Raw genomic sequence first — 14,478 nt, 5'->3', positions numbered from 1 at the left:
GCCTGTGGGTAAATTCAGGCATAGGATGTATTCATTTATTCTGATTCTGCCCAACAGCCGAAGCTGTCCGAACAGGGAGCAGCACAAGGAAATCAGTGAAACCAATGTTGGGGGTGCTTCCTTAGGCATCTGTGGGGAGCAACCTCTCCTTCCCCTCTCATTAATACACTTTAACCCACAGCATGTGTACAAAGTGGATACAGTAACAGATTCGCCTGCCTTTATTTCAGAGGCTGCGAGGCTCTTGGTTTTGCGGCAACCAGTGATGGAGAGGGTGATGTTGAGACGCAGGTGCTCGTCATGGGTGTCCACAAAGCTGCACCCACAAGGAAAATCCCAAAATGCAGACAACTGTGTGGAGCTGTATCAAGACACCAGTAATCCCCAGCAGGAGCGGCTCTTTTCTCACTGGAAAGAAACCTAAGACACCACCTTGTTCACATCTGGACAGAAACAAGTCTTGGAACTCCCCACATCCCTCCAACCAGCCTTGTTGTGCAGGCATTCTGGGAACTGTAGGACTCTCTAACATGCACCTAAAATTGCCCATTCAAGACCAAACTGGCCCTGAATATTTCGCATTTCAACAGAGAGCAATATATCGCTGCTGGGAGAATCTGTTTCAAACCCACTGCTGCAAAGCTCTGGAAAAACAGGAATGTCTGTAGAGGGGGTGGCTTCGGACATCAGTCTCCCTGACAAAAATGGTCAGAGTTACGTCCTCATGTGCTCTGACTCTTGAACATCACTGCCTGCAACAGCCTATTCTGGCTAAACTGCTGGAAAATGCATTTGAAAATTGGGGCCTGCAGGGAGCTGATGCATGTGGCTAAACTGGAAAGCAACCCAGAAGTAAATTTGAGTTGTAGGATTGCTGGAACTTGTTGGATTTTTTTCCTGTATAAAAATGTGTTGGATTCCCTCCTAAATAGATTCTCCTGCTTCTTCCAGTTTGTTCCCATCAGCTCTGGCTCTTGAGTCAACCTCTCTCTCTCTCTCTCTCTCTCTCTCTCTCTCTCTCTCTCTCTCCCCAATGTGTCACTCCCTCCCCATCCCTCCCCACTTCAGACTGGTTCAGCCCCTGCCAGGAACCTCACTTACTTCCACCAACAGAGTCCAGAGAATTCACACGCACTGTGTGGATACGAGTTTTGCCCCTGAATGAGCCCAGCTGTACCCCTTGCGTGCCTGAGGGCCACAGCTGAGGAAGTCTGGTCTCCGTGGCGGTGTAGTGAGAGGGGCCATGGCTCAGAGGGGAAAGGCTGCAGTTCAGGTATAACAGAGCCCCCGCACTTGGCATGTCCCAGATCCAAGCTCCATCCTGCCCGGGTAGACCTGGGAAAACTGCCTGGAGCTCTGAAGAGGCACTGCCAGTCAGTGTCCGCTGCACTGGCTTAGTCACCAAGGGTCTGACTCAGTGGAAAGCGGGATCTGCTCTTCCTCCCTTCCTATTATTACAGCTAAGGGTGGGATCCTATGCTTCTTTCGAGAGGCGGAAAAGTCCTACAACCCCCAGGCTGGGAGATCCTGGGAGCTGTGGGACTTCTCTTTTGTCTAAACCCGTGTAGGGTTTGCCCTAAAGCGACTGCTCCCAGTATCCCCACCGACGCCAGTTCATGCATCCATCTCTCTCGCTTTCTCTTGCCCCCCCACGCCCCCAGGAGGGTCCAACCCATGCCGGGCACGTCACTTCCTCGCAAACTTTCCCGAGGAAATGTCTTTGCAAAAGTTGTTTTCCTCCCAAGCATCGAGGCTGCGGGGCTACGTCCTCGCCCTCTGAGCGTGCGGGCGGCCAAGCCTCGCCCCCCTCCCGCTTCGCCTCCTCGCTTGCTCCTCGCTCTCTTGCTCTCTTGCTTCTTCTTTCTTTCCGGCTTTGCATGTCAGGCTTCCTGTGCTGGTCGCCGCACTCCAGCTCGCCCTCGCCATGGACAGGCTCCCCGACAAGGGCTGAGGCGGAGGGACCGTTGCGCCGGGGAGGGACCCGCCAGGCGCTCTGCTCCGGGGCCCGCCTCGCTCTCGGGCGGCCGTCCCTCCGGCGAAGCGGCGCGGGCGCGCTCCTGTGCCCCGCCTCGGGCGGCCGCGGCGCTCGCCTGGCCCCGGGGCGCTCGCCCAGCTGAGCCATGGCCAGCGACTGCGCCGCCAGGAGCCTGGACAGCATCGACCTGGCCGCCCTTCGGGTAAGTGGCCCGCCCGAGCTGGGGTGGGGGCGGCTGGGGGCGCCCGGCTGCAGCAGCCCCCTCGGGCCGGGCCGGGCCGGGCTGGGCCGGCGCTCGCCATCCCAGCGCGCCCGAGCCCCGTGGCTGAGCCGTGCAGAGCCCGTGGTCTCCCTCCCTCCGGCCGGACCAGACGTTCTTGACCGACGGACGGATGGGCTGAGCCCAGAAGAGGAGCCCTGCTGGGCCAGGGCCGGGCCCCATGCAGGCCAGCACGCTGGCCCTGCAGTGGCCGACCGCTGCCCAGGAGGCGCCCACAAGCCGCGCTGGAGCGCAGGAGCACCCCCTGCCCATGTTCCCCAGCCACACGCCACCTTGAGGGCGGCCTCCAAAGTTCTAAACTCGCAAAGAGTTAAAGGCACCGCCTTGAGACACTTCCCCTGCTTCATGATTACAGGGCATTCTTTTAACAGAGATTTAGGATGCAGTCCTGTGAGTGTTTCGATGGAAGGAAGCCCTCCAAGTTCCAGCTATGTCCAGGCAAGCGCCCTGCCTGTGGAAGCCTGGAGGCCACAGAGCCCCTTTCCCTCTAAACAGGCAAAGGATTGAGCCCGCAAGAGCTTGTCTTGGTTTGAGATCATACGGAGCCTCATAGCCCTGCAGGCATGCTCTGTGATCATGTCTTCTAAGAGTTAATTACCTGTCCCCATGAATAATCTTTGGGGCAGGAAAATAACATCGCTATTCTTATTTTTAATGTAAACTTGCTGTACATGCGTGTATTTTAATGCATTTACTTGCTGTGCAGCTGCCCAGAAGTTCCTGGATTAGGGCCACCCAGAGTTTCAGTCTTCATTTTAATATTTCAGCCAATCCTTGGACAAGAGCGTTGTGCAGGGTGGGGCTCAGAAAACCACTCGGCTTGTAAGAGAGCTTCAGTCTGTTTTCAGATCACCCGCAAACATGAGCTTGGCAGTGCTTTCGAAAACAGAATGAAATCCACTTGAATGCTCCTTGGGTTGAACGCATATTGATTGATTCTCGTCCTGTCGTGGCCAGGAATTCCCCTCTTAGGGATGTTCCAATGAGCATCACCCCAGGGACTCTGGCGGTGGTCACACGAAAGCACCATGCAACACAGTCATTCTTTCAAACCTTTCTGGATTTTGCTTGTCCCATCAAATAAAAAAATCCAATAGCCTTTTGCAGCCTTTTCCAGTTAGGAAAAGTGGCCTCGTACACCAATTAATCACTGTGGTTAATCCTTGTTGGGGAGATGTATATATGATACGCACAAAAATGAGTCCATTTCTTTGGAATCTGCTGGCTATGAAATTTGTCTCTCTTGTTCATTTCTTCTGGAGGACATCACTGGAGATTTCTGTGAAATGGATTACTTTTTCAGATCATTTTCTCAGCACCTGTCCTGGTGACCTGAACATTGGTGCTGAGGCCCTGGAGCTTTCCCATGCTGCCTACCAAAGCATGACATCCAGTCCACACACTCCGGCATTTTCCCTTTGCACAGTATTCCTTCTAGTCTCTTTGCAGCGGCTCTGTTCACCTAAAATTATTTGTCTGATTACAGCTGCTTACCTAGCAGTAGGTCAGTCCCATTCAACCCATTGGAGATTCCATCTGAGTAATCACAGGCAATCCTAAACACTGGCTAGCAGAGTAAGCCTTGTGGAGCTCAGTGGGACTTGCCTCGGAGTCAACCTGCTTTGGACTGCATGGCGAGGCTGCACCCCTCTGCAAGATTAGTTAGGAGCCAGCTGCCCCGAACCCACCTAGAAGAGGTCTGCTGGACCAGGCCCAAGCTCCGCGTTGTGGTGCATCTGGCTTCCCGGTGTGGCCAAGCGCCCAGAGTGGTTCAGGTGTCTCAAGAATGGATAAGAGAGCTGCATTTTGAAGGGCTGATTCCTGGTATCCCCAGGTAGGGCTGGAAAAATTCCTGCCTGAAACCTTGGAGAGCTATTGCTGCTGATCCGTGTCAATGGTAGAGGGCTGGATGGACCCATGGGGCTAGGTCAGGGGACGTAGCTCTGCTTGGTCTGCCCAGGCTCAATCTCTGGCTTCTTCAGGTAGGGCAGATCCTGGCTGAAATCCTGCAGAGCCATAGCTGCCGGCCAGTGTTCACAGAACTAGAGTAGATGGCTCAAGGGGTGATGCAGAATAAGGTGGGTCCCCACTGGTGTTCCCCACTATTGCACCGCAGCAGCCAATGTTTGGAAGACAATTAACTCTGCACGTGGAAGTTTCCTGGTGGACTTCTGGGTGAGTTTGTCCAATCCTCTTTTAATGCCACCTGTGTTAGGGGCCTTCTGATTGTGTTGATCTGGTTGGTGGCTTTTCTGCTTTTACAGAGAGAGAGAGGGTTTGTTGTTAGCCTCCTGTTCTGTTTCTTGTAGGGATTTCTTGTTTTGCATTCCGCGCTTAATACCAATGGCAAGCTGTAGATCCCTCCTTAAATGCAAAGAGAATCATGTCCATGCCCTGCCGGCCTCTGCCCGACCATTCCATCTTGCTTCCATCCATTTTTGCATCTGGTGAAGCAGCTTCCACCCAGGGTGGAAGCCAAGGGTAGGCATGGTGGGGCACTTACTAAGGGGTCCCACCCAGCAGGAACTCACTGACCACAGAATGTAGACTTGCTGAGTAAGGGTCCCATTGCTCAAGCACCCTCCAAGACCTGGATGCAGCACTGATTCCCTTCCAAAGCAACCTCCTCCCCACCACTTAAACATTTAAGGGTGTTGCAACATCATTTCTCTAATGATCCAGTCGTGACCTTACCTGAAGAAGTACCCTCTGTGAATGTCCGTAGCTCAGGGGCAGGGCCCACACTTTGCAGGGAGAGGGCCTCCAGGCTTAGTCCTTGTCCTGTCATGGCCTGTTGAAAAGGGTTTCAACAGCTGTTGAGAAGAACCTCTGCCTAGGCCCCAGGGAGAGGCTAGCCGTCAAAGCTGGCCAGCGCCAGGACTGCTGGAACTTTGTGACTGAGGCAGCTGGATGTGCCCAGGCCATACCTCTGCATAAGCGTGCCTGCCACATTCTGCTGAAAGTGCTAACTAGCTGTAGCTGGATTAGGGCCAGGCGACATAGCCAGTGCCTTGTTTGCAAGTAACACACAAGGGCCATTGGCTTGCTGCAGGGGAGAAATCGTGCATGGGCTTTTGGGTTGTTGCAGCTAAGTTCTTACCAAGCCTCTTTATGATTATGATTATTATTAGAACATTTCTATGCCGCCGCTTGCCACCAGGTCATCTCTGATTGTCCTGCACGATGTCCTGTCCTTGACAGTCCTGCTCAGATCTTGTACACTGAAGTCCATTTTGGTATTGGCTCATCTCGTGCTTGGTCTTCCTCTTCTTTTTCTGCCTTTGACTTCTCTTGGCGTGATTGTCTTCTCCAGTGACCTTTGGACCTCTTGATATTTGGGACCTTTGGAAACAACATTACAAGCCATGATGGTGTGGCAAAGCCATAACACAAAAAATGGCTTTTTATTCTGGTTTCTAAAGACCCATACCTCAACTGTGTTCAAACAACACAACGGACCAGCAGTGGTTAAAAAAAAAAAAAAAAGCCCATCATGGCTTGTTATGTTGTCTTTAATCCAGCCACTGTGACTCCATATGAGGACACAATGAGCCATTGCAAAGGGGAGTGGGGGCTTTTCACAGTAGAGGACATGACTGCAGCATTAGCATTGATCTAAGACTCAGCATCGATCCTGGTCAGCTTCTATATGTGGAATATCCCAGTGGGGCGGCGCCATCTTGCCCCTTAATTCAGGTAGCAAATTGCCTGAGGCTGATCCCACCTTAATTGCTGTGCTCTCCTCCTCTGGCATGGTCCCTCCCGTACAAAGGAAGCCAAATCTCTCCTTTTCACCTGGAGGCCAGTTCCCGCTTGCCACAGGTGAATAAGCAAGTGCCCACCACTATTATGCCTGCATTAAGTAGAGGTGACACCTTTTTCCAACATGTAAGATTGAACAAGCCTTCACATTGTAGGCAACTGTGATCTGCTGTCCGGCTCTGACTTTGGTCCTTGCTCTGCCCTTGTTCAGACTCTATTGCTCTGTGGTCCATTATGGCTTAGTCTTCCGACCTGGCCAGATTCTTAATTATCTCAGAGCTGGACACCCCTCTGATAAAATGCTTCCTCTCCACTCACATTTGGTATCCAGAATGGCTCTCTGCTATCCAGCCACTGCCAAGTCTGCTGCATTTCCTTTGACAGATGCCAAAATTCTGACCCAAACATTCATCACTTGGAGGTTAATTACTGTAATGCACTGTGCCATATGCTCCTCTTCTTGCCTAGCCTCGATCATTGGACGTGAAGCAAGAGAGTTGACCTGGATGCCACAGAGCCGACTTGCAGTAGTCACACTTGCCTATAAGACTGCAAGCTACAAACAGAACAGGAAATCAGAGCACAACATATTTCCTTTATGTTTAAACCAGGTGGAAGTCAAGAACTGGCTGTCCTGATTTTGTTTTCTGAAGTGATTTCAGGCTTGAGAAGATCTGCTTTGTTCTCCATTATTTGTGGATGGTCTGATCTCTCCACAAACTTACACTAAAATACATATTGACAAACAACTTTTAAAAAAGTAAATCCACCTTCTCCTTTTCAAGGCCTGCCTTTCATCTTTGCTAGAACTTATAGGAAAACTAAGTTCATCAAGTATATTTTGCTGTTTCTTAGGGTTAAATAGCAAAGCTTTTCACTTCTTGGGATTCTTTGAGATCCATGTAATTTCAAAACCCTTTCACTTGTGTGTTTTCTTACATACAAAATTAACTATGAAAGGTCAGTGGGGGTTGCTATTTTGTAGCTATAAGATAAACTTTGCAAGGAATTTGCTGAACATTATGCAGAGCTGGAGAACAGCGTCTTTCCCGTCAACCAGACTGATGCTTTGGCTTTGAATAGTGGTGCCGTCTTGCCTGAAACACAAGTGTAGTTTGCTTTTTACTTTCCAGCCACTGACCTTGATGGAGGCGAGGGTGGGGGAGATAAAGCTTAGATGATTCAGGGTGAGGAATCTTTTTAAAGAGTTTGTTTGGAAATAGCTTCGGAATTCAGGAGAGGATCTTTAAACAAATCTCATTTGTATTTGCAAATGGAATAGCAGTTGCCGGCGGAGTTTTTATTTTATGCACCACCCTTATGAACCCCGCAATATTGTACTGCAATGGTTTGGCACGAGCTCCTCTATGATTTTTGGGCAGGCATTCTCCCTTATCTTCCTTCCGTGCTGTTTTTAGAAAACTGGCTTGCCTTGGGTGAGGTTGAACACAGTTTAATTTTCTGTTCTGTCCATGCTTTACAAGAATAGCTGTGGCTCCCGTACACCAACATTTTCACATTCCGGGAGTTGCCATCCACATGGCTTGGAACACAATGTACCTTTAGCTCCTTGCAGTTGGAAGGGCTTCTGTCCCACTGATGGGGGCCAATAGGATTTAGGTGCACACAATGCTTCTGTTTAGTATGGCCAGAGGGCTGGGCTCTTGCACTGGCTCCATTCATTTCAGGAAGCCATTTTAGGAGACCTCCCTGAAGGAATGTACACCCCACTCACCCTCCCTGTGCCAGTCTTGTAACCTCAATTCAATACAGGCCTTTCTGCAGGATGCAAGATGTTGATCCTCTTAAAAATTACATTAATTCATGTCCTTCTTTATTATTGTTTTTCCAGGATCCAGCTGGAATATTTGAACTAGTACAAGTTGTTGGAAATGGAACATATGGGCAAGTCTACAAGGTATGGCATCTTTTTTTGGAGGAAAAAAAACCTTGACAACTGGGCTTGAGCTGAACATATGAATGTAATGTTGCCCTGGCCACGCTTCTCCTTTTCCTCCTTTCAAGCAGACAAGAACAAATGCTTTCTAACTAAAAGGATTTACTGTGTTAAAGCAGACCAGCCAGGCTGGTTTGGTAGTACGGAAGAAGAGAAGTCAGTAACAAAAACAGAGCAGAGCAGAGCAAAACCCCAAGCAGGGTCCCAATGCTGGCTGTTAGGAAAATGCAGCTTAATGATGAAAAGTGGATTCCAAACTGAAAGTGACAAACAGCAACTTTGGGGTGGATTCTGCAGTTAAGAGTCAATCAGTTGGCATGCCGAATGCTTCTGCAGCAGATGCCATACCCTGCAGTTAAAGATGCTAGCTTGTCTTCTTCCCACTCCGTTAGCATGCTCACCAAGCTTCCCCACCGTACCTGAAATGGACAGATTCTCAGAAGGTGCCGGGCTTATCTTGGAGTCCACTGGCCTTGCCTTTTCCAGTGTGGATTCTAACTCCCCCTCCTTGCCCGATCTAGAATCTGTCCACAGCACTTTTATTGGAAGAGGGGGCCCAGTCTCTACCAATATGTCCTCTATGTCTCGAGGCCAGGCAAGATTGCCTGCTCCTGTACGAGCCTCCTTCCTTTGGTGCTGCCAGCTCCAGCTGCACGTTGGCAGTGAGATGGGAGAGGGCCTTCTCAGTGGAACTCCCTGCCTGGGACGCTTGTGTGACTTCTCTTCTGTCCTTCTGCCAGGAGACACAAACAGTTCTTATTCACACACCCTTTGACGGATACGCTGGTCTGTTTGGTTCTGCTCTTTCTTTATCATGGTGTTTTTAGTTGCTTTTTGAGGCATTCCAGTAGTATCTCAGACAAGTTTTTGATTGTTGCTGAATTGTATAAGTTGATTGTAACCTGGGTGACCTTTTTTTTGGAGAAATGTAGGGTACAAAACAAATAGATGTTATGGCTAAACCTGTGACAGCTCACACCCCATTCTTTGGGGGAGGTTGTTTGCTGAACCAGAGAATCAGCCACGGCTTTGCAAACGACTTTGTGCTTTCTGTGTTTTGCTGTTCTGTCTAATATCAGAGGCTCATGACAAGACAGGGCTGCTGCACCATGGAAACAGCTGGGAACTTATACAAAGGAGTGCTACACAGATAGGAACCACAAACTGACAAGCAGCTGGAAGCTCTGGTTTCTTTGTTATGCTCCTGCAAACTCAACCTGTCTTTGGCTTTTAACTATGGTTATTGCCAATCATAGTTTAGGGTAGTGTCTGAATCGAACCAGTGAACCAGTTGCCCAGCAAGATAACAAGTCAGGAAGCCATGGTTAATTATAGCTTCTCTTTGTCACTTCTGAACAAGCCAGGATGTGGTCAGCAACTTTAAACCATGGCTTCTCTGTTCTGGTCTGCTAGGAACCCATTAGCCTTGTTTGCTGAGTTTGGACTTCACCAGAAGCTGCGGAAGTGATGCGGCTACATGCAAGCGCATGAAGCTCCTTCGCATCTCAGCTTATTGTGTCTTAATAGCCCAGATGTGTCCAGTGACCAGCACGAAAGGGCAGTTTAGGTATTTACACGGAATTCCATCTGTTCATGAATAAAGCAGCAGTGTGTGACACTAGCTTCCTTGCATTTTCACTTTGCCTCTTTGATTGAGGGGAACCTTCACTGTTTTGTTGATGTTTGTTTTCTAGTACTGTTTCTTGTAGTTACCCTTACAGTTTGAAGACGAAGTAACTGACTGGGCATGTCATGATGGGAATGTTTGTTAACCTTTGAGTGATACTCGGAGAGTGTTTTTAGTAGCATTGGGTCTGAGACTTCCTTCTTTTGTTGTCAGCACTGATTCTCTCAATTCCTCTGCTGAGCAGTGAGTTCCAAACAAGCAGCGGCCAAGGCTCCCGTCTTTCCCTTTTCTAGGAGCGGTTGCTGTCCGCACTGGAGCTCCAATTGCTCCGCATTGAGCCAAGGAAAATGAAGCTTCCCCTGTGTGGGCATCATTGGTGGTGTGGATGGCAGGAGCACCCGCATCTGCCCCAGTTTCCTACCCGAAGCTCCAGGCAGCTCCTGTAGAAAGTGCACTCCATGGCAGTGCTAGGCCAGCCCTGCTGTCGGGTTGGAGGAGATGGCCGCCTCAGACAGTAGAAGGTGGGAGGGCAGGGTGGCTTTCAAGCCGGTGGACTGGAATTAGGAGGAGGAGGAGCGAGAGGCCTAGGAACGTGGGTCAGCTCCAGACATGACATGAGAGAAGCAGAGGCACAAGACCAGAATCGCCAGGTGCTCAAGCAGCCTCTGAGAATAACTGAGACATGCTGTTAAGGGAAGTGGGCTTGGAACAGGGGAGTTTCTCCAAGACAGACGAGGTGGGTGCTGCTCTTGATCTCATGACAGGACATTGGCAGAGGAAGGTGGCCCAATTAGAAGATCAGCATGCAGCGGGGAGGCTTGCTTGTCTAGAAAAGGCCCATCCCAAAAGGATGGGACACAAACATTCCCATAAGGAGAATTCCAGCAAGTAAATGCTCGACTGGGTTCAACAGGCCACTCTGTGCATGCTCAGAGATTCCTTCTGGGCATTTGTACTTCTGGAAAATGCTTTGGCCAATAAAGAATGTTTTTCAAGAAAGGCCTGTGACTTTGAATGTGCAAAGGTAGGAAACCTAGCTCTTGACAGTAGACGTTCAGCAACAGTTCTCCGGTAGATGTCCAGCTCTTTAGCTTATGATGATATCTCCACCACCACCACAAGGGTTCCCTTTGATTTCTTTTGCCTCTAGCTGCCGGTCATGAAGGTCATGGTGGCTCTATGCTATGCTCCAGCATCAGAGGCAGCCTGCTGGAGAACATGGCTGGCAGGACCTGCTGCAAGGAATCCCAATAGGTGTCTGGTTAGCCACTGCGGAAGAACAAAAGGTTGATCGGATAGGCCTCTGGTGTGATCCTTCTAGTCCTGCAGATCAGAATGCCACTTTGCATTGGGGAGTGCCTGTAGTAGTTGATTCAGCATTAAACTTAAAGAAAAATGCATCTCACCACAGTGGGCAAGGGATGTGGGCCCAGATTTTCAATGGCCTTGGACAGTTCTATGGTTCCTACGGTTCCAGGGTTAGATTGGAAAGGTCTTCAAACAAAGGACACCTCCAGACCCTTAATTTGTACTCTGTAAATTAGGGCATTTGCCCTCCATTGCAGAGATCTCTCCCCAGTCATCTGCTGCCTGATCTTTTTTAACCGGAAGTGTCAGGACTGAGCTGGGATCTTCTGCATGCAAAGTGTGCATCCTGCCGTCAAGTTTCAGTTCTTTCTTCCCTCTGCAGGGCAATGGAGACACAGTAGCTCAGCTTTCTGGCAGTTTTCTGATGCTTTAAATCTGATAAACCCAAACTGATTAGTCTTGCAGGAGGTTTCCTGGGGCAGTAGAAGTTTGAATTGACAGCCATTGCCAAAGCAAGCTGTCAACATTAAACGTGGTTTTGTTTTTAATGGAGGTGCAATTTGAAAAAATAAAGAATTAATGTGGCACAGTTTGGAAGAGGTTGCAAGGCTGCGGCTCTCGGCTCTCGTCTGTTCATTACACATCTTTTCATGCTTGGCCCTGGCTTAGGAAGCAAGCTGAGCTGGGAGGAAGGTTGTGAACACCCGCAAACCCCCAATTGCACAGCCAGCAACCTTTCTCCGCATCACATGCAGCACAAACAAAGGCCGCAGGTCATGTGCTGCAAGAGAGACACTGCTTGTGCAGCATTTACAGACTCAGTTCCTGGTGGGCACCCATGTGCATGTATGGTGTGCTCAGATTCCTTTAGGTTGGATGCACGGGCCCGAGCAAGCAGACTGGAGCCCGGAGAGCCAAGCCAAGGGAATCCAATGGCTTCCCACCCTCAGCGCAGATTCCACACATATGCCTGGTATGGAATGGGTCCAGTATGCATCCAGTCCAGCCTTGCTGGACTCTTTCTTAACCTTCTCCTAACCATGCCCATCTGCACCCCAAGATCAGAGCAAATGCTGTACAGCTGAAAGGACAGGAGTCCTCCTTTGATCTTGCAAGGGAGCACCTGCGTTGGTTTTGCCCCATTTCTCTGCCCCTTCCCCGGCTCTCTTTTCCCCGTTCTCTTTTCAGAAAGTACTTTCTTTTGCCCATTTCTCATGGTTTTGAATTTGGCCTAAAATCACCCACAGGAGGGCCCAGGAGGAGTTCAGTCTCTTTTTCCAGAGCATAGGAAGGAGTTCATAAAGTTTGTTTTATTTATTTTGGGGGAGAGGGGGGAAGGTCAGAAAGCAGTGCGATGCATCACATGGCCTTGTTAAATTATGAAGTGTGAAAGCAGCCTATGCGCTGTGCAGAAAGCCCGAGCAGATGAGAGCGCCTTAGGCAATGACTTGAAGGCTAAATTTAAGAAATGTGTACCAAACAAGTACAGAAATTATTCTTTTAATGAGCATAGGCTGAAGGACAAATGAATTCTGCCATGGCTTTGAGATTCACGCATTTCGGATGCCTCTCCCCTCAGTAGTGCAGCTGGGAAATCTTAGACCATTGCTGGCTCCAGGTTTTTGAAGGGCCCCCAATAGGCCCTCTCTCTGAGTGAGTCTGCCTGCTCAGGGTCATCATCATGACCTGCTGTTCTTCCTTCTTCTCCTCTTTCCCATCATTGCTACTACTGCCTTGCTCAACTGGCAGAAAGCTGCTGAGCAAGTAGACATTGGCATCTCCTCTTCCTCCTCCTAGCCACCACCAGGCAAAGGTCTGATCAAGCAGGCTTCAGTGGGAAAGAACAGGAGCACTTCCAGGGGGCCCTTGCTGAGGTCTGGAACTTCAGCCATTGCCCAGCTATTCCTGCTCATGTCACTGAAGCCCTTCTTCCGTGACATTTAGCTGAGAGCTGGGGCTTATGCTCAGAGCCTTCACCTGGTCTACTAACCATAATCAGATTTTAACTGGAGATGGGAGGAACTGAACTGAGGCCTCGCTGCGTGCTTTCCATACCTCTTGCATTCCTGGGCATACTAGTTTCGGCAGCTGTTGAGTTACCACATAGTACAACTCCACAGTACTGGCTCACGGCAGGAAAAGAACAGCTGATGTGTCCTTCTTGGTGGCCCTTACAGAGAATCAGGATTTGGGAGTTTTTTTCATTCCCAGGCTTAGGTCCAAAGCATCTGTCAACCACGTAGGTGAAAATATTTGTTTCTTCTACTTTTTGAAGTGTATTTGCAATGATAACAAAACCAAAAGTGAGGGTGTGGGAACGACAAGTGATGGCACCTATAGCAGGAATGTTGTTGTTGTGAGGTGCTGTCAAGTGAGTTGTGACCATGCGAAGGCCCCGTCCATGACAGCTCTGCTCACATCCTGAAGACTCAGGGCCGTGGCTCCCTTTGTGGAATCAGTCCCTTCTCCTAACTGGTCTGCCTCCTCTTCTGCCTTGGACTTTCCCTAGCATTGCCGCCTCGTCCAGGGAGTCTTGCCTTCTCATGGGGTGCCCAAAGTGCAACAGCCTCAGTTTCATCATTTTTGCTTCCAGGGCAAGTTCTAGCAGTCCTTTGCTCATCTTTCTCTCAGTCCAGGGTATCTTCTCCAGCAACGTATTTCAGATACTTTAATTTTCTTCCTTTCCACTTTCTTCACTGTCCAGCTTTCATGCCCATCGTGTGGATGTCATTTCCTTGGGTTCTTAAACCTGATGATCTTATCTAGGTCCCTTCGTTAGTACCCCTCCAAGTCTGTCTCATCCTATTGTCTCTATGCAGCCTTCATTTGAGCCACGCTATGCAAAATGTTGTACAATTTCAGTTTCTTCACTGTCGATATTAAAGTTTCGTGCTTCTGTAATCATGATTTTTGTTTTCTTAATATTCAGCTGAAAAGCAGAAACATCACCCCCAAAAGTAAACCCTTTCATGAATATTATTCTTCATGCCACTAGTTTAAAAAGGATTTGACACTATTCTTTCAAACATATAAGTAGTATGTTAGATAAGCAATAATTTCGCTATATTAAAGCTCTAGATAAGCATCATGATAAAACTGACAACTGCAAAATATACGTTCAAACTGTAGCAAGAGCAAGGAGATAATAAGTCCATTGAGTAATACAGTATATGGTGGGTATTTGTCTGTCCGGGCTTGATATATATGTATTTTTGCACCTGTTAGGGCTTCTCAGAGACTCTTTCACTGCCCATCTCTTAATTCCCATTCATTATTGTGTTTATTTCTTCCATTTTTGTATCACTGCTTTTCAGCCCAAAGGAGCAGCAATTCACATGGAACCCATAACAGTACTGGGCCAATGCATGTTCTCCCCTAGCAATGGGATCTCGGTATGGTGGGTGTTGGACTACAATTTCCAGTATCCCCGATCAGGATTGCCAGTGGTGGCAGGTGTTGCTGAAGACTAGGGTTATAGCCCAACAACATCTGGATCACCCTAGTTTAAGAAAGGCTATAGTAGGCCAATGCTTGGCCTTCACTTTTCCACCCTCTTTCAGACTATAATC

The 14,478-nt window shown here is 49.1% G+C and overlaps 1 protein-coding gene across 1 annotated transcript in view; it reads left to right on the top strand.

The window, feature by feature from the left end:
- Positions 1-1,783: 1,783 nt before the first annotated feature.
- NRK (Nik related kinase) overlaps positions 1,784-14,478 on the top strand; it is a 103,363-nt gene continuing 90,668 nt past the window's right edge. Inside the window, exons 1-2 of the mRNA XM_044427204.1 lie at positions 1,784-2,177; positions 7,870-7,935. Coding sequence (XP_044283139.1) covers positions 2,121-2,177; positions 7,870-7,935 — 123 coding nt within the window. The 5' untranslated portion in view covers positions 1,784-2,120. The remainder of the gene's footprint in view (positions 2,178-7,869; positions 7,936-14,478) is intronic.

This window comes from Varanus komodoensis, unplaced genomic scaffold (assembly GCF_004798865.1).
Source record: "Varanus komodoensis strain SLA01 unplaced genomic scaffold, ASM479886v1 scaffold18_3, whole genome shotgun sequence".
Classification (NCBI taxonomy): Eukaryota; Metazoa; Chordata; class Lepidosauria; order Squamata; family Varanidae; genus Varanus; species Varanus komodoensis.
This window is presented reverse-complemented; position numbering and strand designations above follow the sequence as displayed.